Source organism: Agrilus planipennis, unplaced genomic scaffold (genome assembly GCF_000699045.2).
Source record: "Agrilus planipennis isolate EAB-ADULT unplaced genomic scaffold, Apla_2.0 scaffold14, whole genome shotgun sequence".
NCBI classification, from domain to species: Eukaryota; Metazoa; Arthropoda; class Insecta; order Coleoptera; family Buprestidae; genus Agrilus; species Agrilus planipennis.
Genome location: NW_020442313.1, coordinates 1,905,393 through 1,931,946, shown reverse-complemented (window position 1 = coordinate 1,931,946; position 26,554 = coordinate 1,905,393). Strand labels below are relative to the sequence as shown.

General features: G+C 33.5%; 1 protein-coding gene and 1 long non-coding RNA gene across 2 annotated transcripts in view; both read right to left on the bottom strand.

Moving 5' to 3' along the window:
• Window positions 1-1,117, bottom strand: part of LOC108737884 — a 5,695-nt gene extending 4,578 nt beyond the window's left edge. The window contains exons 1-2 of the long non-coding RNA XR_001937918.2: window positions 861-1,117; window positions 687-809 (exon numbers count right to left, since the gene is read on the bottom strand). This is a non-coding gene — a long non-coding RNA (uncharacterized LOC108737884). The remainder of the gene's footprint in view (window positions 1-686; window positions 810-860) is intronic.
• Window positions 1,118-4,029: 2,912 nt separating this feature from the next.
• The window catches only part of LOC108737668, a 155,310-nt gene continuing 132,785 nt past the window's right edge, over window positions 4,030-26,554 (bottom strand). Inside the window, exons 4-5 of the mRNA XM_018470686.1 lie at window positions 6,104-6,451; window positions 4,030-5,845 (exon numbers count right to left, since the gene is read on the bottom strand). Of these exons, the coding sequence (XP_018326188.1) occupies window positions 5,309-5,845; window positions 6,104-6,451 (885 nt within the window). The 3' untranslated portion in view covers window positions 4,030-5,308. The remainder of the gene's footprint in view (window positions 5,846-6,103; window positions 6,452-26,554) is intronic.

The window sequence follows — 26,554 nt, the reverse complement described above, 5'->3', positions numbered from 1 at the left end:
CATATACAATATAGTTCACATTCGAATTGAGACATGAAGTTTAGTCAGGTAGGCAATACTCACCAAGTAAAGTAGTGTGGTAGTATTTATTAGAATTTTGTTTATTATTTGTTTAAAAATCAATGTGACTGAGATACAGGCTCTTAAAGCTTTCTTAATTGAAGGAAGTTCCAGTAGGTAAGGCCCTGGCTTCAGCTTTCCGTCAGCTCTTCCCTCCAAACATCGTTTGTCCTAAAAGGTATCCTCCTAACATTATTTCAATATATCAACCCACCTTCGACAGGTAGAGGCATTAAAAAAATTCGAGTCTGTCATAAATCTACCTAACTAAACAATGTCGTCATCAATGCATATTTGGCGAGAGCAGCTGACGAAGGTCTGCAGTTTGGGCCGTACCAACCGGAATTTCCTCTGATTAAGAGAACTTTAGGAGCATGTATCTCAAGCTACATTGGTTTCCGCATGAAATTAATACTACCACACTATTCTATTTGGTGAGTACTACCAGAGAAGGTACTACTTACCTGATTTAACTTCACGTCCCAACTCGTCTGTCAACTAATACAATGACCAAAATAACAAATAACAAAATTAGAAAACAGTTTTCAAAATCAGTTCACAATCAGCAAAGAAATAGCGAAACATACACAAAAAATAGTTCATTAGTTAAATTTAAACAATCCTACCTTTTGATCCAATTTGCTTGTGTCTATACTGGTCACAGCCCTATTTTACACCATGAAATTGTTCCAACCTACAAAGTTCACATCAGGTCCTAATACAACAGTGACTTATATAAGTACCATTTTCTGAAAAATACAAAAAACAAAATGTGAACCTACGTTATAATAAAAACTCACATATAAACACAATTTATTATTAAAGTTTAAATCAGAGGATTGATTATTTACATCTGGTGCCCATAAACGTACGTCTCAACGAAAGTAACTTCTGATCTTCTCAATGGTTTCTCATTTGACGTGTATATGCCATAGATAAAATAATTACATAAAGAGTATCTCCTGTATGGACCGACCGTTTTTAATTTTTTTTTAAATGTTGGACCATGTGTGGACGCTTGGAAATTTATTTTATTGGTGATGTCGGCAGTGAAGGAAGTCATAACAACGTTACAACATAAAGATACTTTTTGTCCGGAAAGCCGCTATCCTATTTGGTGGCACGAGTTCAATTCCTAACCGGTGTATCGCCTTTTTCATCTTTAAATTTGTTTATATATTTAAAGAAAATGTGCTAATTTCCAAAACACCTGAAACAGTTTCGACGGGGTCTGTGGAGGTTCTAAAAACTGATTCAGGTTAATAATTCTGGGTGCTCGATCAATTACAAATTGTTTGTGAATACTGAATATGCAAAGGATAATGTTTGAAAGCGCTCATTTTTTGAGAAAAAATGAAAAATAGATTTAATTGTTCAATACACTATGTACGTAAAACCGAAAATAACAACCTGGTGTTGTCATTTTCATTGTCAGGCTATTTACTCTGAAAGGCTTTAAATAATTTTGTTTTTCCACTAAGAACAAACATTCACAAACATTTTCTTTTTAATATTCAAAATTCACGGACGGTTTCCAATCGAACGAGTACCAGGAGTTTATTTTACAATCAATTAATTACCCACAAAAAATCTTTTGTTAGGAACATTCAAAAACGATTGACATGGGTGAATGTTCAAAAATTCGACCTTTTTTTTTTCAATTGACAATTATACACAACTGAGAACACTAAACTAATAAATAAATTATGCGTGCAAAAAAATATCGTACTTTCAATCCTCAATTGAACTTTGTAAGTTATTTCAAGCCGCATTTTAGTAACAAATAAAATTAAAAGTATCAGTTAAGTTCTTTTAATAAGTCACTAATACAAAAACATTTCAGTTTATTTATTATTTCATAATAAAATTTTATTACAATCACAAATTCATGTTGTTATGAAGACTTAAAAGTTTGGGTCCTATACGTGTAAGAGAAATGTTTTTTGTTGCAATTAATACAAAAATAAACACAGTGACTATGTTGTTGTCAGCTTAAAATTAAAAATTATATAAAAATAAATAAACACTTACCTAGGTATAAATAATATATAATTTGCAACATTTATTAAAAATAATAATAATAATTAGTAATTATCAAAGGCTAAATATACTTTGAGACGATAAAGAGTGATTTTCATTTTCTATGTTTTAATAATTACTTATTACTATTTTACATGGGATGGAGGGTCTCTGATCTCTGCTCTGCAGCAAAACCACAAACACTTGTTTGGGGATCATTTATCGAGTAAAATTCATTCAAAACAGGTCTTGATCTTAACAGTGACGGGCAGGAAGAGCATTTGAGACAATTTTTACAATAATCAGACTATACTGTGTACTGAGTGATTCATCGTTAATTAAAAGTGGCACTAGATTTCTAAAAAGGTGGCTGTTGAGGTTGTTCAACATAAATAATGCATTTCTTTTTAAAACCAGAAATAGTTATTTTAGTGAAAAAATTTAGAAATGAGGTCTAAGGTAAAATGGTAGAACACCTTCTTGATGACGGGGGGGGGGTTATTATTAAGAACATATTAAGAACAGAAACAAGAATAAAAAACAAGGATTACCATTCGCAAGTAATTAAGGATGTGAGGTGTACCAGTTTTAGAGAAATGCAACGGCTAGAAATAAAGGGGTGGTGGTGTGTCCAATCAATCTTTGGACAACCGACCTGATTTTGAAAATAAAAAAATATCTTCCCAACGTCCATGACCAAATTTGTAAGAATCTAGCACCACCGCTACTCTCTATAAATGCGTTTAATTAACAATTTCAAGGAATCACCCTGTTCAAGATTTATAAAAAGTTTCACATAACATATTTCAAATAGCTCAAATTTTACTAGCAGGCAATTTCTTTTAGTTTAGTTTAATTACATATTTTTGGTTCGAAAACAGTCGAACTGTAAATTTACAACAATAAAAGCTTTACTATTTGAAATTGTTTTACATTATAATATCACAGGAATAAGAAAAATTCTTCGCCAAAAACGTTCTCGGTAGCGAGAAGAATTGGTCTAATTGCACCTAGCTATACAAAAATAATTAATTAATCAATCAATCAATTCATCAATCGATCCGACAATAATTTAAACTTGTAAGAGCAAAATTCGAAAGAGACTGAAATCAAAATATAATATTTACACGTACGTCCCAAACGTCTTTTTTTTTCATCACATAATGCTTATGTTCGACTATAGAATACGGTCTTCGCTACCATATACAATATACGCAAAATATTAATATAATTAAGATCATTTCTATATTATTCTCTGTAATTGAGTATGCAAAAATTTGAGCGTGCTACAAAACATACAATGCAAAACCAAAAATAAAAGAATTAGCAACAAAAGAGAGCCAAAGTCTGGCGCAAGAGGCTCAGAAAGAGAAATAATGAATCAGATGGTGATTGTCTTCGTAAAGCACATGCACCGAAAGACAGAGACAGAAAGATCATCAATTTTAGCCTTTCTCTCTTTCTAAGCTGACTGCTTGTTCAACTTGGTCACGTTTTTTACTTTTGCATATTTTTTTTACTGACCCTATTCTTATGAAACAAAAAATAAATAATTTATACAATAAAGGTAATTAATGTATTATTTCGCTGTTGGCTGAAATACAAGCACGTTATTAGGTAACGATAAAAAAGGTTATTTTTGATTCGCTCAAATATAAGGGTGCACGATCAATCACAGACATGATCATTATAATGTAGAGCTATTTTGATGACTGCTGACTATAGATGAACACTTTTAGCACAAGTAAAGTTGATTAAAAAAGATCGAGTAGTAATTAAATGTCTCTTGTGATAGTAGTAGTAGTTAGTTGCTTGCTTTTGCATTTTTTTTCTCATTTTTCATTATTATTTTTGTCTACGTACATCATTCCACTTTAATAAACAATATATTAAAAACAGAACAATGTCCTACGTTCATTGATTTAAAAATGTTTCCCCTATAATTGTTGATTGTAACAAAATATGCCAATTTCTTATTTTTTTTTCTTTTAGTTTACAATTTAGTTTATTTAAAACGTTCGGAAAAAAATGTGCTGCAATCGTCATTGATAAACTGTAGGTTATTAAAAAAATGTATATAAATAGTAAATAACTACCTTTTCATCTTTGTCGTATTTACAACTGTGGCTGAAACAGTCTTTTCACGATAACTTAAAAAATGTCACAAAAGCCTTAACTTTTAGATATAGAAATATAAAATAAATTTTTTCTATTGTTTTGGAGAGTAAAATAAAATTACTTTTTCTGAATGAATATACCAAATTCTTTGTTTTTATTTAAAAGAAGAAGTCATGCTGAAGTATGAATAGGAACTTTTCATTTGCCAATATACTTTACAAGAAAAACACTTCTACACATTGAAAATTTTCAGTGTTTCGGGATATAATAAATTCGATTTTTACAAAACTTTGAAAAGTGCAAGTTCTTATTAAAATAATAACCTCTTTAGATGTATCACGTTTAAATTTTAATGGAATAATATTCATATATCAACTCACCTGAAAAATATGATTTTCTTTCAATAAATTCCAAATATGTTTTACGTACTTTTTTAAACTTAAATCAGCCACGGTTGGATAAATAAATTAATTAATAAATAAATAAATAAGTGAATATGTAAGGTGTCGTTTTCTTTCTTTTTGTTGATCGATTACAGGACAAGTATATTTCCGAACGTGAGACTCGATTGGTCGTTCGATCATCATCATCTACTAAATAACGATTTACATAAATATAATACAATAAAAAAATGTACACGGTACATAAATAATAATAATTAATTAATATTTGAACAACACAGTAGTTCGTTCGCATTTTATCTTTTTTTATATTTGTTATTATCATCTTGGCATTTTCTGTCACGTGGAAGAAGTGAATTATAAAACCGGAGGATGAGTTTTCTTCAATTTCTATGTCTCTTTCCCTACCTTTCATTACAAATATGTCCACCGTTTTCTGTCTGTCCGTATGCTTAGCATCGTCGTGTTTTCGTTGATATTCCATCTTTTCCTCTCTCTACGCCACTGGTACGCACGTCAATATTTCTTTTTTTTTTGACGACACTCCCCAACATCATAATCATCATCAGTAGTAGTAGTATGCAGTAATAATAGTTATAATAATTATATTAATCATAGTGGTTTAAATATAATAATAAATCAATTACATATTGGAATCAATGGCTAGAAGAGATAATTTACAAATGTCACCTAAGAGCCGGCTCTGGAGGTCAGATGCCGGGTGGTTTCGGTTTGGGGCTGTTTTGTTGCTGCTGATGATACTGTTGTTGTTGGTGGTGATGATGATGATGTTGTTCAGAGGTGAGATTACGCGATCGCGTAGGCACTATCACCACAGGTGGTAGCAGCAACGTGGGCGCGGGCGGTGGCTGACTCTTCTTGCTGCCACCGGTAAATATTTTAACAGTTCTTTGTAAGAAATCAGTCTTTTGGCTGGAGCCACCGCCACTCGCGGATGCAGAAGAGACTACGGCGTTCGCCGTTAAGGGGGCAACAGCTACAGCAGTAGCGATATCCGAAGGCCTCTTCGTCGACGTCGACGAAGATGACGACATAGAATGACACCGGACCACTAGTGGCGCGTTACCCCCCGACCACTCGCTGCTTGACGAGCTACTACTGCTGCTGCTACTGCTTATACTCCCCAGCAAACCCGCCGAACTCGACCGATACGGGGGAGGCGATTCCGACTCCAAAACCGTCCGGTTCGGAGGCGGTTTTATGCACTTCTGGTATATTTCTGATTCCTGAAATAATAAAGTAACATTATTACCAAAATTTACCCTTTGGTGTTGACACATCATCAACGTAGGTTTTTGATTCAGTTCAGTTCTTTTTCTACAGATTATATCATACAGTAAAATATTTCAAATAAAGAATTTCAATTAAATGCTGAATAAAGATACAGGGTGATTTTTCATTATTTCCGAAAGCATCTTTGAAAATAATAATTGTTTCCTACTGCTTACTTAACCATAACATCACATAACAAAAACATGGTTTACCTGATCTGAATCCCTGATGTGTAACCTGGCATTGGAATAAGGGTGATCCTCCCCATCGGGGAGCGCTATACTGGGCGGCAAATTAATGGCGAAGTCGGTGTTCACGGCCTGCAGTCGAACCTGCCGATCCCTGCTGCTTGCCGCCACCAGGTCTCGCGTCGAAGACGACGTCATCGTCGTAGTGGTCCCACCCCCCGTCGCGCCACCTTCTCCGCCCCCGCTACCGACGCCGCCGTGATGAAGGTGGTGGTGATGATGATGATGATGGTGTCCATGATGATGACCTCTTAACCGGTCTGCCATGCCGCCCACCCCCGTCGCGGCACCAGCACTTACCACCGACAGCATCTGCAATAAAACAAAAATCGTTCTTACTTGTCGACTTCAGTAATTACATAATGACAAAATTTGTTCAAAAATATAATCAAAATATAAAAAACCAACTAAATGTACCTATGTAGTATCTTATCTTTTCTGATTTTGAATATTACCATTCACTTTAACACCACATTTAAAATGCAGATTTCAAACACGAACACTTTTGTTTGTACGAAGTCATGTTTGGGAATTCCCGACAACAAAATAATATGACAACAAATTTGTGACATAATTTTGAAAATGCGAGACGTGTAATAGTGATAAAATATTGTTTTTCATAGAATACTTACTGGTCGTGTTAAGCAAAATTGTTGATAGAAAATTATAAAATTTCAATTGTAGCTTACTAATTGTATTTTTATTTGGAATGCCTTCTGAAAATAGCCAGAATCCAAGGGGCTACCTACACTCATGCATATATCGTGAAAGTAAACTTCTCGGAAAATGAAATTATAAAAACAATTACTACCTCGTTTAATAGTTTATTACATGAAACATCAATATACCAAAAAGATAATTATCTGGCAATTATAAAAGTATCAATTATAGCAGGTTTCATTCAATTAGCGAGGAATATTTAAAATTTTTGCAAACTACGACGCGTCATGTTAACTGCTACGTGAGAATAATGCAAAACTTAATTCAACGTACGTGATAAAGATCATGTATTACAACCTTTGCATATACAAAAACATACACTTTCAATAAAACGGAATACGTGAATTGAGTGCATTATAAAGTACATATTTGAACCAGTCCAAATTGAACAAAAACGGTAGCGTTGTCAGCAGTACACGATGCACAGCACCTACATTATCATACCATAACTTAACTAAGATGGCGACCGAATATTGACATTCATGTACGCTCAACACATCAAAAGATTGGTGAATTTCAATTAAAAATTCCAGTTAAAACGACAACATCTTGGATAACGAGAGTAGCCCTAAGGCACAGTAGTTTAATTAGACGTCTTAATAGACAGGTACTTCAATGTGTTGAAGATATCCTGATAATGCATTTATACAATCTACCAGTTCTGAAATAGATAGTATCCTGTCGAGTCGAAAATATCAAGGCGTGACGATGAGAACTAAAGAGTTTGACATCGCGACAGTTTGTGCAGAAAACTCCCAACACATTTTGCCATAACTTACATACAATGGCTTCATAACTGATCGAGAGCCACGTGACCTCACTTTTTATAACAGATAGTTTATTTATTAATTTGTCAATTATTAGTTGGTGTCGTCTTTATGAATGGCTATTTGTTAAAGACAATAAAATACCGATTCTTGCCTATTTGCCTCACTAATTTATTTATGTGATACCACAAAACATTTTCTAATTTTTTAAACGCCGCCACTGGAATTTGTCGGAAATCGTCTAAGGATATTTGAATTGATTTTGTGCTTCTTGTATTGTTGGCTGCATACACACGGAGGTCATGTGGCTCTGGGTCATTTATGAAGGCACTGAACTCGATCAAATGCATTAGTAAAAGTATTAGACGGTAGTAGTATAAAAAGCATATTTAAGTAACAATAATAATAAAAATAATCGATATATTACTATTTATTTAGCTAATTACATTATAGCGAGTTTAGGTTACTCTGATTTTTACAGTTTCCAACATAATTTAAGTAGTTTTTAAGAGAACACCCGGTACAAAAAATCCGGTAAACATGTCGTATGAATGCATGTTTCGTGTTACCGCACGTGTTAAAATATTTCGAGTTGCGGACAGACAAAACGGTGTATTGAATTTCCGTTTTTTCCTCTCCGCCCTGGAAAAGTTGCAATGTGCAAGCGAATGAAGTAAATAAACCAAGGTTATTTTTACTTCCATGTTTTGCAATAGACCACAACACTTTGTTTAACTATGTGTATGTGTGTGTATGTTAGTGATCTACACACTGCGAAATGAGGTCAGAACATCATAAGTAAATAAATATACACAGTTCAGTTTTGCGATCCATTTCAATAAACGATAAAATATTTACTAACTCCGTTTTACTTCAACTGACGAAAGACCTTTCCTGTTGAGTAAAATAATTCCAAATAATACTAAACCGTGAAAATAGGTGCAGTAAATGTTCCCTATTCACGGTTTCCTTATTCGCGGATGAAAAAATTGCAACCCAGTTCTTGTATTCACGGTTAAAAATTTTATTTTTCGCGGATGCAATCGGTCAACAGAAAAGGATTCGGTACATTTATTAAGGGGATTGATCGCAATAGAACGCTCGTACCCAGTGTGAATTTTTCCAAAAACATGGATTTCTATTCTAAACATTGTGATTTAACGCTGTGAGATAAATATCTAATTTTTGGTACGGTAACAGACAAAGGTTTACACTAACCCGATACGTTTTCGGTTTTCAATAATAAGGTCATTAAAAACTTTTACAAGTGCTTAAAGTTAATGCTTCTTGTAGGACGCATATTTTCAATAGAAATTAAAAATGGCCTTCGACAAGCTTTACAACAAAGCTTTACCTATCTTACTACAAAATTTCAAACCTCTGTTCCAAACACTAAACTCATGATATCTAGAACCGATAAGCATGTTTTTACTCTACGGCGCATGTACTACTGAATCTGAAGTAATAATTAACACATTCGATGCTGTCAGGTACTGAAACAAAAACTAAACATTCTTTATTACACAATAAAAAAAAGCTAAAGGTAATTTTAAATGTATTTGAAAACATCCTTTTTAAACAATGAATTGGAATTTTATCGTTAACCATAAAATTGAGGAAACTAATTTTTGATTATCAAATTATCACAATTAAAATGTCTTACTAGTCGTATATAGCTTCGAATTTTTTATGTTTTTTCAGAACAGAAAACCCTTATATTATATTATTATTGTTACTTATGAAATAAAAGCCAGTATAACATGTATTATTACTTGTACGAATCGTTTGTCTCCTATCTTACAACAACAGCGTCAGTTTATTTAACAACGCGATTGTTTAATGCCCTGACGACGACATGCTGAAAGAGCAATGTCCGAAATTGTCGTTAAAATGCTGCAAACGAGTTGAATTTATTATATTGATATGCACGCGGTCGTGCGGACCCTGCGCCCGCCGCGCGTCTTTTCAACCGGCCCAGCAAACGGTAGCAAGACCGAACGACGAAATATGTACTTTCGGTGCGGTTAATATACGATTAATTTTTTTTATTATGATTCATCACGACACGTCTTTCTCTCTTTCCATTGTCACACTGCAATAACGTACCTATGTACCGTAGTTACGCTTACGAAGTTCGTGTCTCTATGTATATTATAAACACACCCTTCGAACGAGTACAACACACGGATGTACCGGGCCATCCGCGTACCTACAAACACCTTTTATAGGAGCCAAAAAAAAAACATTTTGACCATTTCAGAGATTACGATTTTTTTCATGTTATGGCTCTTGTAAACATATCTCATTGGAATTCATCATCATAAAACTGCTGCTACTTTTCCTTTTTTTCACTCTGGTTGAAACACTCCAGTACCCAGCTGGATTCTAAAAAATGTCATATACCTAAATCTTTAATTTTTTCCCCAAATCGTAATTTTTATCTAATAACCAAAACGGAAAGGTTTAAAAGGTGGTAGTTAAAGATGTGATTTATTTGTAATACATGCATTTAAAATGTAAATACAAAATAAAAAATACCTATTTTTGTCTTGCATTTAGATACTTTTTTGAGAAAAGCATTTTGTATTTTATTTAAAATATTTTTCCAAACGTATTATCTATTTGTAAAATGCAAAATAAATTTTTACCATTAAAAGTTCTGCTAGTATCACCGATTAAACATTATATAAAATAATGAATGAATGTTTCTCACATTGACCATTGAAGGTATTAGAAGCTTAAAGAGGACAGAGACATTCCATGAATGCCTTCTAATTCTATTACTCAAGAGAGCCCAAAAAATTCTAAACTCCTTGGAAATGGATAATCTAAAATATTGAATTGATGTTGTTTTCCGGGTTCAATGTCATGGTCCATGGAATTTTGAAGTTCCAAATTGATATCGCACTTGCCAAATCACCAATTGTCGTACCTTTAGCAAGAAACTACGAAATTCTATGAATTACTAATTTTGAAAAAACAGCCTGCAAAACAATATCGAATTGATATACGTCAGCTGTGTAAAACTGAAAACGACAAGATATTGTGTTGTGCTAATACATGCCTATAATCCAAAATTCTTAGAAAACGATTAGAAAAACTTCACTTATTTCTCTTATTACAATGTGTAAAAGTTCAGAAACAAAATAGAGCTGTAAATATTGATTAATGTTGATTTTATATCAATAACATCACTTGCAATCCTATTTTGTTTGTGATCTTTCACGCTAAACAAACTATTTTGGCATCAGTGCCTTTTTTCCAATTAAAACGGGTGACAAAGGTAAATAAGGAAGCGTATAGAAGAATTATTTGTTGCTGAACTGAGAAAACTATAACATAAAGATAGAAAAACTATATCTCAATTACTTCAAACAGAAAAATATGAATCATACTCCATTATCGCTCCAAACACCACTGTTTGTCTAGAAAAACGCCAATATTTAAAAAATGAGAAAATGCCTGTAAGATTTTCTTAAAAAATATTTTATACTTTGGATTTGAGTGAATGTAGAAAATTAAATAAGTAGTACAAAAACGTATTTATTTAAAAAAAAAAAAAACGCATTTTGAATAGGTCGATTACGAATTATTCATTTTCAGTTAGTTATCTATACACATCTACACATAAAATATAAATAAAATTGAACTGTCCGTCTGTAATATCCAAATAACCTTCTCTGTCTGTCAAGGCATATCAATTTCGATAACGTTTTTTTCCACGAGGGCGATGTGGCGTCAAATAAGGGTTACTGTTTAATAAAATATCATGTTGGAAATCAACTAATCGTAAAACTGATCCCTTTGATGCAAGTGTGGGTATATAACACACACACACAAATATAAACATGAATAAAATGAATTTAAAAAATCAAAGTTATTTACGTAGTTACTTAAGAAATCAAACCATATTAATCATGGGTCATTTTAAAAGTAGTGTAAAAGAAGCGGTAGGTACATATTAAACCTTGAAGGTCTACATCTTGTTATACTTTTAATAATTTGAAAATAAATTGAAAATAAAAAAAACAATTAAATAAAAATTAAAAACAAATCATACATAGACTGATGAAGTACAACTTTCATGAATTGTAGATATCTAACGTAAACATTTTTAAAAATAATGCTTTCGAAAATAAAAAAGATATATTTTATTTATATCGATGCTATTGTAACCGCTAAGCTAAAGTAATTAACTGGGATAATTACACCATTAAAGCATATGCAGCAAAGATCTAAAGAAAGAGCATTGCAAAATATGCTATACAGAATAGGTAAGCAAAGTTACGAAAAATGCTATGCTAAAAGTAGCATTTCGTGCCGAAAATAGACCATAAATAGATTACTTCTTAGTTTTCATATGGAAAACGTTTTCAACAACTTTCGCGAATATAACCAAATCTATTGAAAAAAGCAATCAATTTTAATAAACGCCGTGTATACGAGTTTGTCAATTGCATTTGATGAATGTTCAAATAAAATTGTTAATACACGTGGGTTTTCTAAAAAAAAACAAAAATACCAGGTATCCGATTCCGAATAAAACATTATGAAGAAAATCCCTTTGACACTTTTTTGTCGAATTTCACTTTGTTGGTGTAAGAAAATACATTTTATAGCGTCACCGACGTCCACTCTACCTAACTCAAATGTTTATAAACAAAATAAAATCCGACAAAAAAGTGCCAAAAATTTTTTTGTCTTCTTCTGGTTCGAGTTTTAATAAGAGAAAATTTAATTTAAAAATAATCTATTAAATGCATTCACAAAAGGCCTTGGGCTAAAAGTGCGGTTTTACTACAGAACTTGTTTATAACCGTATACATATCTTGATGCAATTGTTTTGTCTGACCTGTACAGATAACCTCCTCTACATTTCATCCTCAAAATGTGTGATAAATTGTAATTTAATTAAACAAAACAGTTTATTCCAGTTGTTTAACGTTTTGTAGTTTTGTCTGTAAACAAAATTTCAAAATTACCTTCTTCAAGGGATTATTAACACTGCTCTATTATGTAACCAAATTAAGTACAACATAAGTACTAGTTTGCATACAACAGAAATTAAATGGAAATGTATACAAATAATAATTATGTCGAATTAAATATCTATTAGATATTAAGTAAATAAGTGGTAACTTTGAACCTCTATCATCATAAGGTCGTCAGTCTTAAGACTGGTTGGACAGGCACCTCCGCTCCTTCCTATCCTGAGCTAATCTTCGCGTTTCCCTTAAACTAGAACAACCCATATCGTCAACTATTTGCGAACAATAATCCAATCTAGGTCTACCCCTATTCCTCTTGATTCATGTTTCTGCCTGTAATATGTCTCTGACTAGTCCTTCATGAGAAGGTGTCCTACCAACCTATCTCGCTTACTTCTTATTGACTTCCATAGAGTCTTCTATTCACCTAGTCTTTATTTCTAACGTCCCCTATCCACGATATCCTGATCATTCGCCTGTAGCAACACATTTCGAACGCTTCTAATCATTTCTTTTTATAATACAATAATTGTAACAATCTAATTGTTTTTAGGGTCTTGAGATTCTGTTTATATGCCTGGAGAAAACCCTCACTTAAATGATAAATGTTTATATAAACTGCATAATTAAAAAAAAATATCGTAGAAAAAAGTAATAGCTGACCATGAATCTACAAAATTAGACTACGTACACAATCACATTACACAGAAACACATTAATAAAATTATAACACAGATGATGTTTATAAAAGACTGTCAGTCTGTGAAATATTGTCCAAAAATAAATCTCGTTATTTTATACTACCTACTGTCTATACCTATCTATTTTTAACCGAACTACACATGAATACGAGGAATAATAATAATAAAATAAATAACCATTTGGTTATTGCAATCTACGTGGCCCAGTTTGGATACCAATGCAAAGATATATATATATATTCTTTTTTGTATTCAAAAGGCAACCGACAAGTATATGGTTCATAGTTTTTGCAAATAATAAAAAAACATAACCTTTTATATATGTATAAATAGGATGGTACAGCTTAGAGGACTACGATACAACAAGTTTCTGAAAATTTTAGAACTATTAATCGGAAGTCTGGTTTCGTATTGAACATATAATTTTCTTGACACTTTGAAATTTGTTCTGTAGATTTATCTTCAAAATATAGCCACTTCCGGTTTTTCACAAGGTAGTAGATTATTTGTAGAACAGGCGTAAAGAAACTTTAAAATTAGGTCATTCTTTTAAACCAAAAATTGATGCTCGCTTCCGATAGAATCGAACCGGAAATGTCAATATTTTCAGAATTAAGCGGAAAATTGCACTCTCAAGTTTTATTATATATAAAAATTTTTAAGTAGATTAAAAAAACCCCTATACACCTATTAGTAAAATACTATAGAACTAAAGGTGTCAGTGACAAACGTCTTGCATTTTTTTGTTATAAAACAACCTCGTTTAAGATCGCTGAGAACTTCATGTTCTGTCTTGTGTATATTTTGTAATATTAATAAGAACGTACTTTAGGTTACGGCATTCGTTTATATTAATTTAGCGCAAATTATGCTGAAACAGTTTCATATGCGTTCATACCTAATCGTTTCTGAATCTTTCGTCAGATGGTCACCATTAATTAGGGATGGATAGCAAAGTTTTTCTTTTCTTTCAATTTTTCAAACAGTAGGTACGTATAGAAATAATAGAGAAAAAAGATTGTGGCGTGGAAACACGTGTCCGCGTTAACTAAAAGTGTTGTGGTTAATTGGGATAGACAAGTCCTTTTTGCTTTAATTTAATTTTATTCGTATGACTAATATAAACAACCATGTGAGACATTCATTCCTGACTATCGAAAGGGCGATTTTACCCTTGAATATATTTAATTATTCCAATTATAACAGGAACCCAATTTTAAGCACCTTCACGGAAAAAACTAAATTTTTATGGAAAAGCAAAAATTACAATTTATTAGGTAACTAATTAGTTTTTAAAAATTACTTCAAATTTCTTAATTATTGTTATCAACTAAAATACCTAGTAAATTTATTTCTGCTGGGATTTTATTTTTACAAATTCCGGTCCAAATTGTAATTTTTATTATTTTCGCTTAATATTGAGGTAAATTTTCCTTTTTCATTTTCTCCGTGTTTTTTAAGTCCAAAATACCAGTAACACTTCTTAAAAATAATAAATATTCATGAAATCATAAGTGCCATGTACCTACCTAATCAGTTTTCGTCTATGAACGTTGAAGAATCATAATATGTATTTGTATCGGACAATAGACAAACTTGTAACACGACATTAATAAAACCATTAGCAACTACACTTAACTACATCTGTACTTACTTTTAATTATTACGTTAGGAATATCCATTTACTAGACATATTATGTCAAATGGAAGTGTTGTGTTAATACTCGATATTGATGCTTCCAGAAAAATAAAAATAATCTAACGTCTACAAGTACGTTAATTAACAAATAAGATGATTTAGAATATAGATACCACGAAGGGGTAGTCCCTAGATATTATTAACCCTCAACTTTTCACCCTGCGAAGTTACTTGTGTAGAAATTAAAAGCAGTGTAAGTTAAGGTTTAGAATGTATCTAAGCTAATTTCTAATTACAATCATAGTGATTCTAAATAGATTCTTTTTTACGTCAATATAAGAAACTGTTTTACCAACCATACTAAAGTATTTATTTATCGATTTCCATTTGGGGTAGACTTTAAAACTGCAACGTTACTTACGTGTATTGAAAAATAGAGATGTTACATCAAGGTTAATACAACAGGGAAATTATTCACGCTGCTGGAATCGAGGGTAAAAACTAACTTTTAATAACAAGATACGTTTTTCAACTATATTGTACCGTTTTTTTTTTTGTAAAGTTTTTTCTTCACAATTTACCATCTTATCATAAATAGGTAAAGAGTAAAAAAAAAAAATGAGTTTTGACACCACAAATAACAGTAAAACTGCAACAATTTGATTTGTTGCTCAAAGGATAATCTCGAATGTACTTTTTTATTAAGTAGGTCAAAAATTAAAATAAAAACAACAAATTCAGCTTGTAAACCAGTTCGTAATAAATGCACTTAACTCGGTGAGTGTTAATTTGATTGATTATAACCTTCAAGGAAAAAAAAAATAAATTAAACCAACTGATGTAGAAAGATTATATGAGAAATACCGAATTTTGTCGGCTGTCTGGTATAGAAACGGGGGAAATCTTGTGTCACCTGACAGACATGCATACATACACATACCTCGTTAGCTCTCGGTAGTCGTCCAATGTCATTTAAAAAAAAAAAAAGAACGAACACACATATGTATACTTATAGGTAATAGTAGTTTTTACGAGCATGCGACCGATAGATATCAACCAGAGCCGTAGCAAGGAGAAGTTTTTAAATAGTGTTTACAAACATCCACCGTTAAAAATACCACGTATCCGTAAAAGACCCCTAGGGGTCACATTGACGGTGACGGCGCGACGGTGGCAAAGCGCGGCGGCGGCGGCGGAGGAGGCGGGGAAGTGGCGACCGAGACCAGACAGCCCACTACGACCGAACGTCCTTGGGTATGTCTGCCAGCAGTCTAGGACACAGAGCGCGGCTCGTCGCCGTCTACACCGCGAGGAACAGCGCCGCAGCGGTTGCTCTCAACCGCGGTCGCACTTACTACTATGTGCACTATGTATGTACCCATATCTATAGTACATATGTGACGCTGCCATATAGTTGTGCAGGTGCATTGGGCATACATAGGTATACGAATGTATGCATGTAAACGTAGTAAAATTGTCCCTATATGTTTATATGTATATACTGAGTGTACTACACTTACATATTGCATGTAGGTATAAATAGTGACTCACCGACTTTTTTTTTTATTGTCCGGAACAATACACATACAACGTAATATGTATTATTAGTTCGTGTTGTTTTTCTTTAATACATAAAAAAAATTGGCACCGATTTTCCCATTTTAAAAATTTGTCGAGTACCGATACAATTTGTACACTAGTTAGATCAGTTAATAATTAATTTAAATGCAATTTAAAGCATTCTAGGGATGCTAGGTACCGCGTTGTTCAAAAGATTTTGGGAGTTCGGTTACTTTAGGACAGTTTTCAGAGAAGTAAGAAATACTTTCAAATAGGCGTGGTTTTTGATATGTCCAGTAAACCTTTTGGCTTATCTGTATAACTGTTTAATATGATTACACAAGAAAAGTGGTGTCCAATATTTTTTAGGTAAGTACTTATTTTGATCCACATGTTGTAAAAACGATTTTTATGTAATACCACCTCATAAATTATCGGACTTACGTTAACTTTGTTTATTATAAAATATTATTTGTGCACATACAAAAGGTCCTACACATAGATCCAACTGTTTTCGAAATATAGGTCATCTTTGAAGTAGAATGCAAGGCGAGTTTTTATACATAGCATCGCCTGCATCCAAAAATGATGTCACATCTTTTTGTGCAATTTAGGAATATTACTAGGTTTAAACAAAAATTTAGACCCACAGCAATGGGGGGTTGAACCTTTAACGATAATTTATTGCAACGAGCAAGCACTCTGAATCCTCTTACAAGAGATAAACTTTTTAGAATGACTCCTATAGGATATATTCACCAGATGGCAGACTAATCGAATCTACCAAGTCAGCCCCCCCCCTCTTCCACTACCACCTTCGCTCTCTTAACAATCTCCAAGGAAATATAAAGCAATTTCGGTGAAAAACTTGAGAATAAAAAGAAATTCACCTGGCAAAGCCGATTTTTGCCAGTTCGTTCTATATACCTAATAGGAAATGGGTTCAAACAGTAACAGTAATAGATAAAAACACCTGCAACAATACAAGATAATGAATTCCTAATAGGTAACACGCATTCGAAGTATTTTTATCCACTGTCAGCAGACATATCAACAAAAGATAACATTTCACTTAAGTAGGTATATATATATACCATTATTGTACATATATAGGTAACATTAATGAAAAGTAATTAATAGCCTCTGGTTGAATTAGACATTAATATAGTTTTCAGCCTACAGGAAGTGAGTAATTACCTAGGTAATTAAAAATTGTAGGATCACAATTATGACCTACAAACATCGCTTCGATCGAACGTAAGCAGCCATATAATCGAATAATAAATTAAAAGTAGAACATTAATTTATGAATCACGTATCCGAATTACTAACGTCTGCAATAAAACCGCAACATCAGCATTTCTGTAGAACAAAACAACTGTAAGAAAATAATGCAATTGTTATTGGCAATCTATAATTACCTCTATCAGGTACTTAGATAAAGCACTTATTATTATTTTTTTTTATTGTCCCCGTCAAATACATTAGTGAAGTACTGTATATTGTACTTAAATATAGTACGTTGTTGCCGGATCTTGATAATTTACCGCGTCCGCTACGATAATAACCAGTCTACAAACATGGAAGGGAAAAAACCATCCCATCGAAGGGCGTTCAAGCACATGCCTGTGTGCTGTGTCTGTGTAACAAATCGATTTGGTGTCTAGCACACGAAGGACGTCTGGGTCATGCCATTACAACAGTGAAAAGGTCGTATTATTGGAGGCACCAATAAAATTAATATTGAATAGGAATCAAGTTAAAAAAAAAATACAAGAAAATTCTTTTACAAATCATGTATTAATCACACCGACATCAACTATTTCATTGTTAGTATATTTCTCAATACTTGCACCGAATATTATAGACATAGCAACCTAATTATACCGACAGTTTGAAGTCAGGCTGGAAAGGTTTTTTTTAATAGATCTTTATTTAAAATATAATGTCTACTAAGGACTAAGGTTAACTGTTAAAGTACAGTTTTTGTTCCTAATCCAAATTTAAAGATCTTCGTAGATAAGATGGCTAGCAATATGTAAATAATCAAATCAAACAAATTTATTTAAAACTTGATAAACTAGTTTCATCAATAAGGACACTACGAGTATCCCAATCTATTTCCGTATAGGTATGTAGAAGCTACCTATTACGGTTAAAAATGAGAACCGACATATAGGTAAGGCAAAAAATTCACCGAACACAGAATTTACACAATTCTTTGTCGGCATTTTTTCTGTGTATGCCACACGAGTGAAAATGCATAATTTAGTAAACGTGTGGAATATATTTTTTCAACCACATCTCTATATGGACACATCAATTGCTTTTCCGAAAACTGTCCTCAACTAACTGAATTTTAAAGCAACTGTAGTAGGCACCCCTCAAAAATTTTAATTTGCATTTATTGGACTTATAGTTACCTATTTATTTATCTGTATGAAGAGATGTTTGATCACCAATCGATTTAAAGAAACTATATGAAAACATAAATACAGATAGGGAAATGTACCTAAGTATACATCTCTATATCTATCATATTATTATACGAAAAAAAGTGTAGCATACCATGTCTAAAAATCACAAAATACACACTTAAAATATCCCAACGTTTACCATGGCATTATCACTTTTAAAAAGTATTCTAAAAGTTGCCCGTATTATGGGGAAAAAATTATATAATTATTTTAAATATAAAATGGGAGAAAGCTTAAATAATACAAAACAACAAAAAGGTACCTTTTTCTTGATGCGCAGCTTATTTCTTAAAACAATAAGACACTTCCGCAAAGTTCGCTTTGCAATTTTGAACACTAGCACAGTCGCGTTACTGCTGCAACTACAACAATCATTGGAACTGTCGCAAATACTATTGCAGGATGACGGACTTTCGATGTAGCATTTTCGTTTGCTATCCGCCGTCATTACCATCGTTTCGTGATAAAAAGCGAAACAAAAAACAACGCCGGCCGTCACGTCCGGCCGTAACTTGACGTCGCAACAGACTGACTAACTAAACGATGTTTCATACGTTAATATCAGGCAAATAGTGTGGACTCTCGGCTCGGCGTTGTAGTAAGTTGCGAGTGTTGTTATTACACCGTACAGCGCAACCATTAGAGCAAGCGAGACGACACCAAAAAACGAGAGAGACATCGAGTGCATGTAGCTCTTATCCCGCTGCTGCTGCTGTCACGTCTAGACAGTGCTATCACCCTCTCTCTCCCCCCACCTCACCAAAGTACCAACCAATGTCGTGCAGTGATAACGACGAGACCGTGTTACAATATAATGAGTTGAACGTTGTAATCGTCTTGTTTGTTCGGAGTCAATGCTGTAAATGGAATAATGTTTTGTAGTGTTTTCAGAATTTGGCTAATATCACCTCTCCTTGTCACCTTTTGCAGGACTAAACTGTATAATTTACACAGGAGGATAATGTTTACTGGCAAAGAAACAATAAAATTATGTCTGATATTTACGAAGAAATTAAGCCAGAGGAAAATATGTAATGGACCATTTTACAGAGCATGACCCACAATGAATTTGTAAAAGTTGAAACCTTACTTCATGAAAATTCAATATCACAAGGCCGTCAGTCCAAAGATTGATTAAGACACACATATTTACTGTTTCCTATATTAAGCCAACCTTAGCGTTTCCTTAAAATTAGAACATCCCTAACCATTTGTGAACTGTATTTACTTCTGCTCCTCTTTACTCCTGTTGCTGCTTCTAATATGTCCTTAAATAGCCTTTATTATCTCAGAAGGTACTCTATTCTGTCCGATACCTTATTCGACTTTAACAACCCCCTTTTGTACTACTATTTTTAAAATATGCAAACCATTAACAATCTTTTCGAATTCTTAAATAAACCGCTCGTGAACGTAAGAGTGAATTATCTAACAACTTCATGGGTTATTGGATGTTTTGGAAAAAAATTCATTGACGATTTCACATTTATAGTGGAATGATGGTAGTTAACAAAATATTAATTAAATTATTATCTGTAAGATAAAACTATGAGGCAGTGATAATAGAAGCAGTTCTGCCACAACATACCTATTTAGGTACTAAAGTCCCAGTTAGTAAAATATCCGTATCCAGATTATATTTATCCTCTCCACTCATCAATAAATAAGTTTATGGTTTCTTGTTTTTGATTTTCCACTGCTTCTTTATAACACATTAAATGCCTTTCCCAATAACACATCCTCCAGATCCACTCATCGAAACTTCACGTCTCAAATCTCAATATTAATCGATCAATCAATTTTAGAGATTAGTTCTCCAATAACTCTACTCCATTTTAAGAGAAAGCCATTCATAATTGATCTTATTTCTTCCAACAGATACACTTTAAGCCATTTATGTTACTCATTCTATACACCTCATACCAATACCCTTTTCATGATAAAGTTAGTCTAATACAATTTATTCAATCTTCCTATCATCATCATCATCATAAGGTCATCAATATGTCTCTGACTAGACCTTCATGCCTGAGAAGGTGTCCTACCAACCTATCTCGCCTATTTTTCATTGACTTCCATAGAGTCCTCTGTTCTCATATTCTTTCTAATACCTCTTCATTTCTAACCTTTTCAACCCACGTTATCCTCATCATTCGCCTATAACACCATATTTCAAAGACTTCTAACCTTTTCTTTCCCGCCGCGCCCACTGTCCATGGTTGGCACCAGTACAACGCCGCGCTCCAAACATACACCTTTAACAACCTTTTTTGAATTTCTAAATTAACCGTTCGCGAGCATAGAAGTGACTTCTTTTTATTAAAGGTGACACGACCCTGCGCTATCCTCTGCTCTATATCCCTACTACTCCTTCCGTCCTGACTTATCTAACTTTCTAGATACCCAATATCAGCCACTTGTTCTAATTTTTCGTCTCCTACCTTTAAATTCGCTCTTTCGCTACTTTTTTTCCGTTGCATACCAGTATTTTAGTTTTACTTTTATTTATATTCATACAGCAGTGATCTTCCTGTAGATACACTTGTACTTTGATTCCATTCTCAGATTTCAACTCTATAAAATGCTACCGAATTGTCTGTGCATAATAAATTGACTTCCAAGAAACGTTTCAAGTAGAATAGTAGCATAATGTGTAATGCAATAGATGTAATTTATACATAGACTTACGGCAAAATCATCATCCTTTGGAAAATACGAGATGATGTAGAAATTTATTCATATAAATAATAAAGTAGAAGAGCTGATATTTTTAAATAGACGTGCCTGAAAAAATACATACAATCCACACGTTCATCCAATTAGACATTTAAAAACAAAAAAAATGCTGACAAAGAAATGTCATTTGTATGTTCGGTGAACGTGTTGCTTTACCTGGATGGTTGCTCGAGAACCGTCCACACAACACTGTGGCGTAATTTTTCACTTTTGTCTGTTATATTTTTTGGCAATTATTGTCGTAATCTGGATGAGCAGGAAACAAGACCAACGGTTCTTGCAATTTTAAAGACCGGAAGTACGCCGTGTGAGTTTGTCGTTTGGTGTTGTCTGGTCTACATACATATAAACACAGAATGCACACTCCTATACAGTGTCCGATGAGGACAGCGGATGTCCGATATCATTCACGTCGTGGTCGCAGGTGAATTTGAAACAAAATACACACCCCAACAATACAGGGTGTTCTAACACAACGGTTCCACTTATCATACCTATATGCGATGAAGTTCAGCAAAATTAATAAAGTTAATGACAAATTTTAATTTTATCTATCATGTGAATTACAAGTTTCACTCTACACCCTTTAATTTTGGAGATATTAGTCATAAAATTACTTAATTCAGTTTAATTAACGTATTACAGTGTTTAGTATAAATATTATAAATTTTCAGTTCGCTATTAAACATCTACTTATTGTGATTTCCAAACCTGCAAACCTTACCATAAGTTTCAAAATTAATGTGACATACCACTAATATATTTTAAACAAAACCAAGAGAAAATAAAAAAAATGGAGCATGGAGGTTAGTTGATAATAATATTAGTATCTATAAGAGGGTGATAAAACTGGTCACGTGCAACTCGGATTATGGAAAATCCCAAAAAGAAATTTTAATAGTGATCATGTGTTACTTTTCTCAACATATTATGTAATTAAATTAACAACTGTCATACGATAAAATATTCTTGATATTTTTTGTTTAAGAACAGAGTGAGTAATATTATACGTATTGCGTGCTTTCCAGCTTCTTACGTAAAGCCGTTTTTGTAATAGACCTGATAACAAATGTTTAAATTAGTTGAAACCGTCCAAATTTGAACGGATTGGTACTGTTAATGGGGCAAGCACATTGCTTTGCTAAACAGAGAAACCACTACCACTATAATCCAACCTAAACTCCTAAGGTATACGTAACACCTTACGTATCATATCATTATCATAAGGTCGTTAGTCCTAAGAATGGTTGGACACCCGTCACCATTCTTTCCTATCCTGAGCCAAAATCACATTTCCCTAAAACTAGAACATTCTACATCCTTAACCACCGATATTGACATTTAATCATGTCCAACACATCAAAATAATTGGCAATTTTTAATTAAAAGTACCGATTGTAAGACAACATTCTGGTTATTAAAAGTAGACAATTTAGTTAGTTTTATTCTTTTATTAGCCGTCAATTAATTCCAGTGTGTCCAATGTCTCTAGAACTATTCGTACATTTTGCGTTGAATCTGATGAGCAATTTTTCCATTATTTACAGACATCTTTCATAAACGTTTTCAATAGGCACATAAATGCAACTTATCTCAAAACGGTTAGAGATATGTCCCTTCCTTTTATCTAGCTAGCACGATAAAGTTATATTTCTTATTTCTAAAGTGCACTATAATTTATCATTAATTTATTACTAAATCCAAAAATTTGTCGCTGCATACATCTAATCCGCCTGGGGGACCGGGGGCAAATTTTACCCACCGCGCCTTGTTAATATTTCTGTAAAAATGTTGCCTTTGTCGGGTATGAAGAAGAGCACGTCAACTTCAAAAAATATAAAATATTACAGATATTAAAAAAAAAAAATTTTTTGAGTGTTCATTTTGCCCGCCAAAATAAATTTCATGGTTATTAATACCATGTAACACGAGAGTAATATGTGTTTAGGCCCTGTAAGTGTATATTTTATGTCTCAACACCCCGTAGATGGCTTCATGCCCTGGGTTACTTTAAACCCATTTATTGTCACTTGCTAAAGCTATACGTCGGCTGAAGAGGACCTTAATTGGTCCTAGAACGGCCTGAGGTAGAGGGGTTTTAGTCGGTAGGTCCGAGGACTTCTTCCTCGGGAATCCGACACTACCCAGTCGTACGGACGGCTGGGTGTCTTTTGAAGATTTCCCCTCTTCCACGAAAACATAAAAAAAAATCAAGGTCGACTCTATAACTGCTTCGTTGGGACATGGCTGAAGAGGACCCTAGTTGGTCCTAAAACGGCCTGAGGTAGAGGGGTTTTAGTCGGTAGGTCCGAGGACTTCTTCCTCGGGAATCCGACACTACCCAGTCGTACGGACGGCTGGGTGTCTTTTGAAGATTTCCCCTCTTCCACGAAAACATAAAAAAAAANAGAACGTTATCATGCTAGTATGTAAGTTTTTTCTCGGCAGGTAACATCCCTTCGTGTTGGTCATCAGATGGGTCGATGGTCTTCCCATCCACAATTTTGTGATTGTAGCCACTAACCATAGCCTAAGGTCAAAAACACCCCACTAACATACCTCCACACCCTATATCTTGTTATGTTTAAGTATTTTTCTATCTATTATTCATCTTTAATTTAAAGGGTGGGGGTAGTTCAGGTCTGTCTCAAATGTAAAAAATACAGTTAAAAAAGATTGTAAATAGTTTATAAGTACAAATTAGTTACGAAGCATACGCAGAAATATTGATATCACGATTAATACGAGTAATTTATTAATTATAGTGATTATTTTGAAAAGTACGATAATTTTGCTCCATGTACGATAATTCTACGCTACTGGTACGATAGTTGCCTCGCTTCAGGTTGTGAACACTGTTAGGTACCTAGATTTAAGTTCTGTATGCATTAGAAGAGTGTGATTTTGACACCCCGACAAGACAACCTCGAATTCTCTGTAGTCCAGTGTAGTTTTCGTTAATAAAGTAATTGTTTGTTAAGTTCACTCTGCCGACTTTTATTCCGACAATCATCAACGCAAAAACAATATGAAAAAAAAAAAAGAAAAAAAAGGTGGTTCGGATATTCAGAAAAGACAATAGTATAGACAACGTATCGATTATTCCCTACGCACGGATTCTCCGAATTAAGTGCCGAGCGCTACTCGTACAAGTACCAGTCAATTCGCAGAATTTCACTGCGTAAAGAAAACCTAAATACAAAATCGTTCAAACTCGTACTTGTCAGTTAATTACTCGAGATAAACGTCACGTGTCAGTGGTTTAGTCATTTTTTCTGTCTTTAATATTAATATGAGTTTATATCAGGATTTTTATGATGCATACGTTAAGCGGCATGCCGACAAGTCAAAAAAAAATAGCGTCAATCTCACGCAAGGGGAGGAGGGGGGTTCTGACAAATCTCATTAAATCTCACCTTAGAGGGGGAGGAGTCGAAAATGACCATAAAAGAGCTCATGTTATTAATGGACAATCCCGTTTTCTCCTACAAGGCGACGTTTTAGGGGCTTCCCCCAGTTGATATTACTTTTTCATTGGTTTAACACAGGTTTGTGGAGAGTCCTAGCTAAAAATTGCACCATCCAATCTCCGAAATAACATGCTTATGACTTACAACTAGGGTTGCCACCTTTTCAGGCTTTAGATAAGGTATTTCTCGACTAAATGGTTAAAAAAAAAGTACTCAGCATAAAAATAAAGTATTTTATTTTTTGTTTTTAAAAACATATTTTTTGTTACACCTTGCAGCCAGTAACAAATTGCTGTCACTCTTAAATATATTAATAGTCTCTAAACATAGCAAACAAAGATTTAAGTAAACTAAAATTCCATTTTTAATTACTTTTAATGAAGCTTTATTTCTGTCGTCCCGCCACTTTGCGTTCATAACAGAGAATACTCTTTCTGTAAATGCTGAAGTGGCCGGAATGGACAGCAAAAGTGACACTACTTTGAACAGATTTAGGAAATCAGGTTGTTCTTCCGTAAATATGGTTTGCCATTTTTCTGTGCAATATTATTGATGTAAAAATACTCTGAATTTCGAATAATGGCTTACAAAATTACGATGTTTACTTAAGGCCTTAAATAAAGTATTTTTGCGTACTTCTTGTGTCTTGTAAAGTATAACGTACGCACAGTCGAAATAGAGTACAATACTTTCTTTATAATAAAGTACGGGTGGCAACCCTACTTACAACGTGTCATTGTAAAGGGCGACAAATGTTATATTTTTGTCCGGAGCGATTGTATTACTTAATAGGCCCTGAATATCCTACGTAAGTATATCTACATTTGACACTTTTATTTTTTATTCTTTAGGAGTGCAATAATATGGGGTTATCGGGGTTCCTCATCAATTACGATTTCTGTGCCACAATAATAGTCTAAACTGCGAGCAAAGGCTATCTATTTCTTAAATGTTTAATCGTTCGAAAACGAAGTATCATCGTTTAATTCTGCTTACTAATCAGTTTATTGTATTACGGCAAAGGCCTAAGCGAATTTCTTGAGTGCGGTTACGGCGACGGGACAATTTTCCGCTTCTATTTCCAGTGCTTATTCACTCTTAATGACAGCTATTGTTTGCAGTCACACAGCGATCGTCTCATTGTCTTTTGCTAACCAAAATTGTACGGGTTTTTCAATCGGAACGCTTTTTTTCTTATGCATTTCAAGTACAAGGATTTCTATCCTTCTCCTATTTAAAAAAAAATACATAAATTCACTCTCCAACGAGCCATGAACCACTTGCATCTTTTTAGGGTTCCCATCAAGTGTAGAACGAACTCGAGTAAATAGAAATACAATATTATATATAAATACTA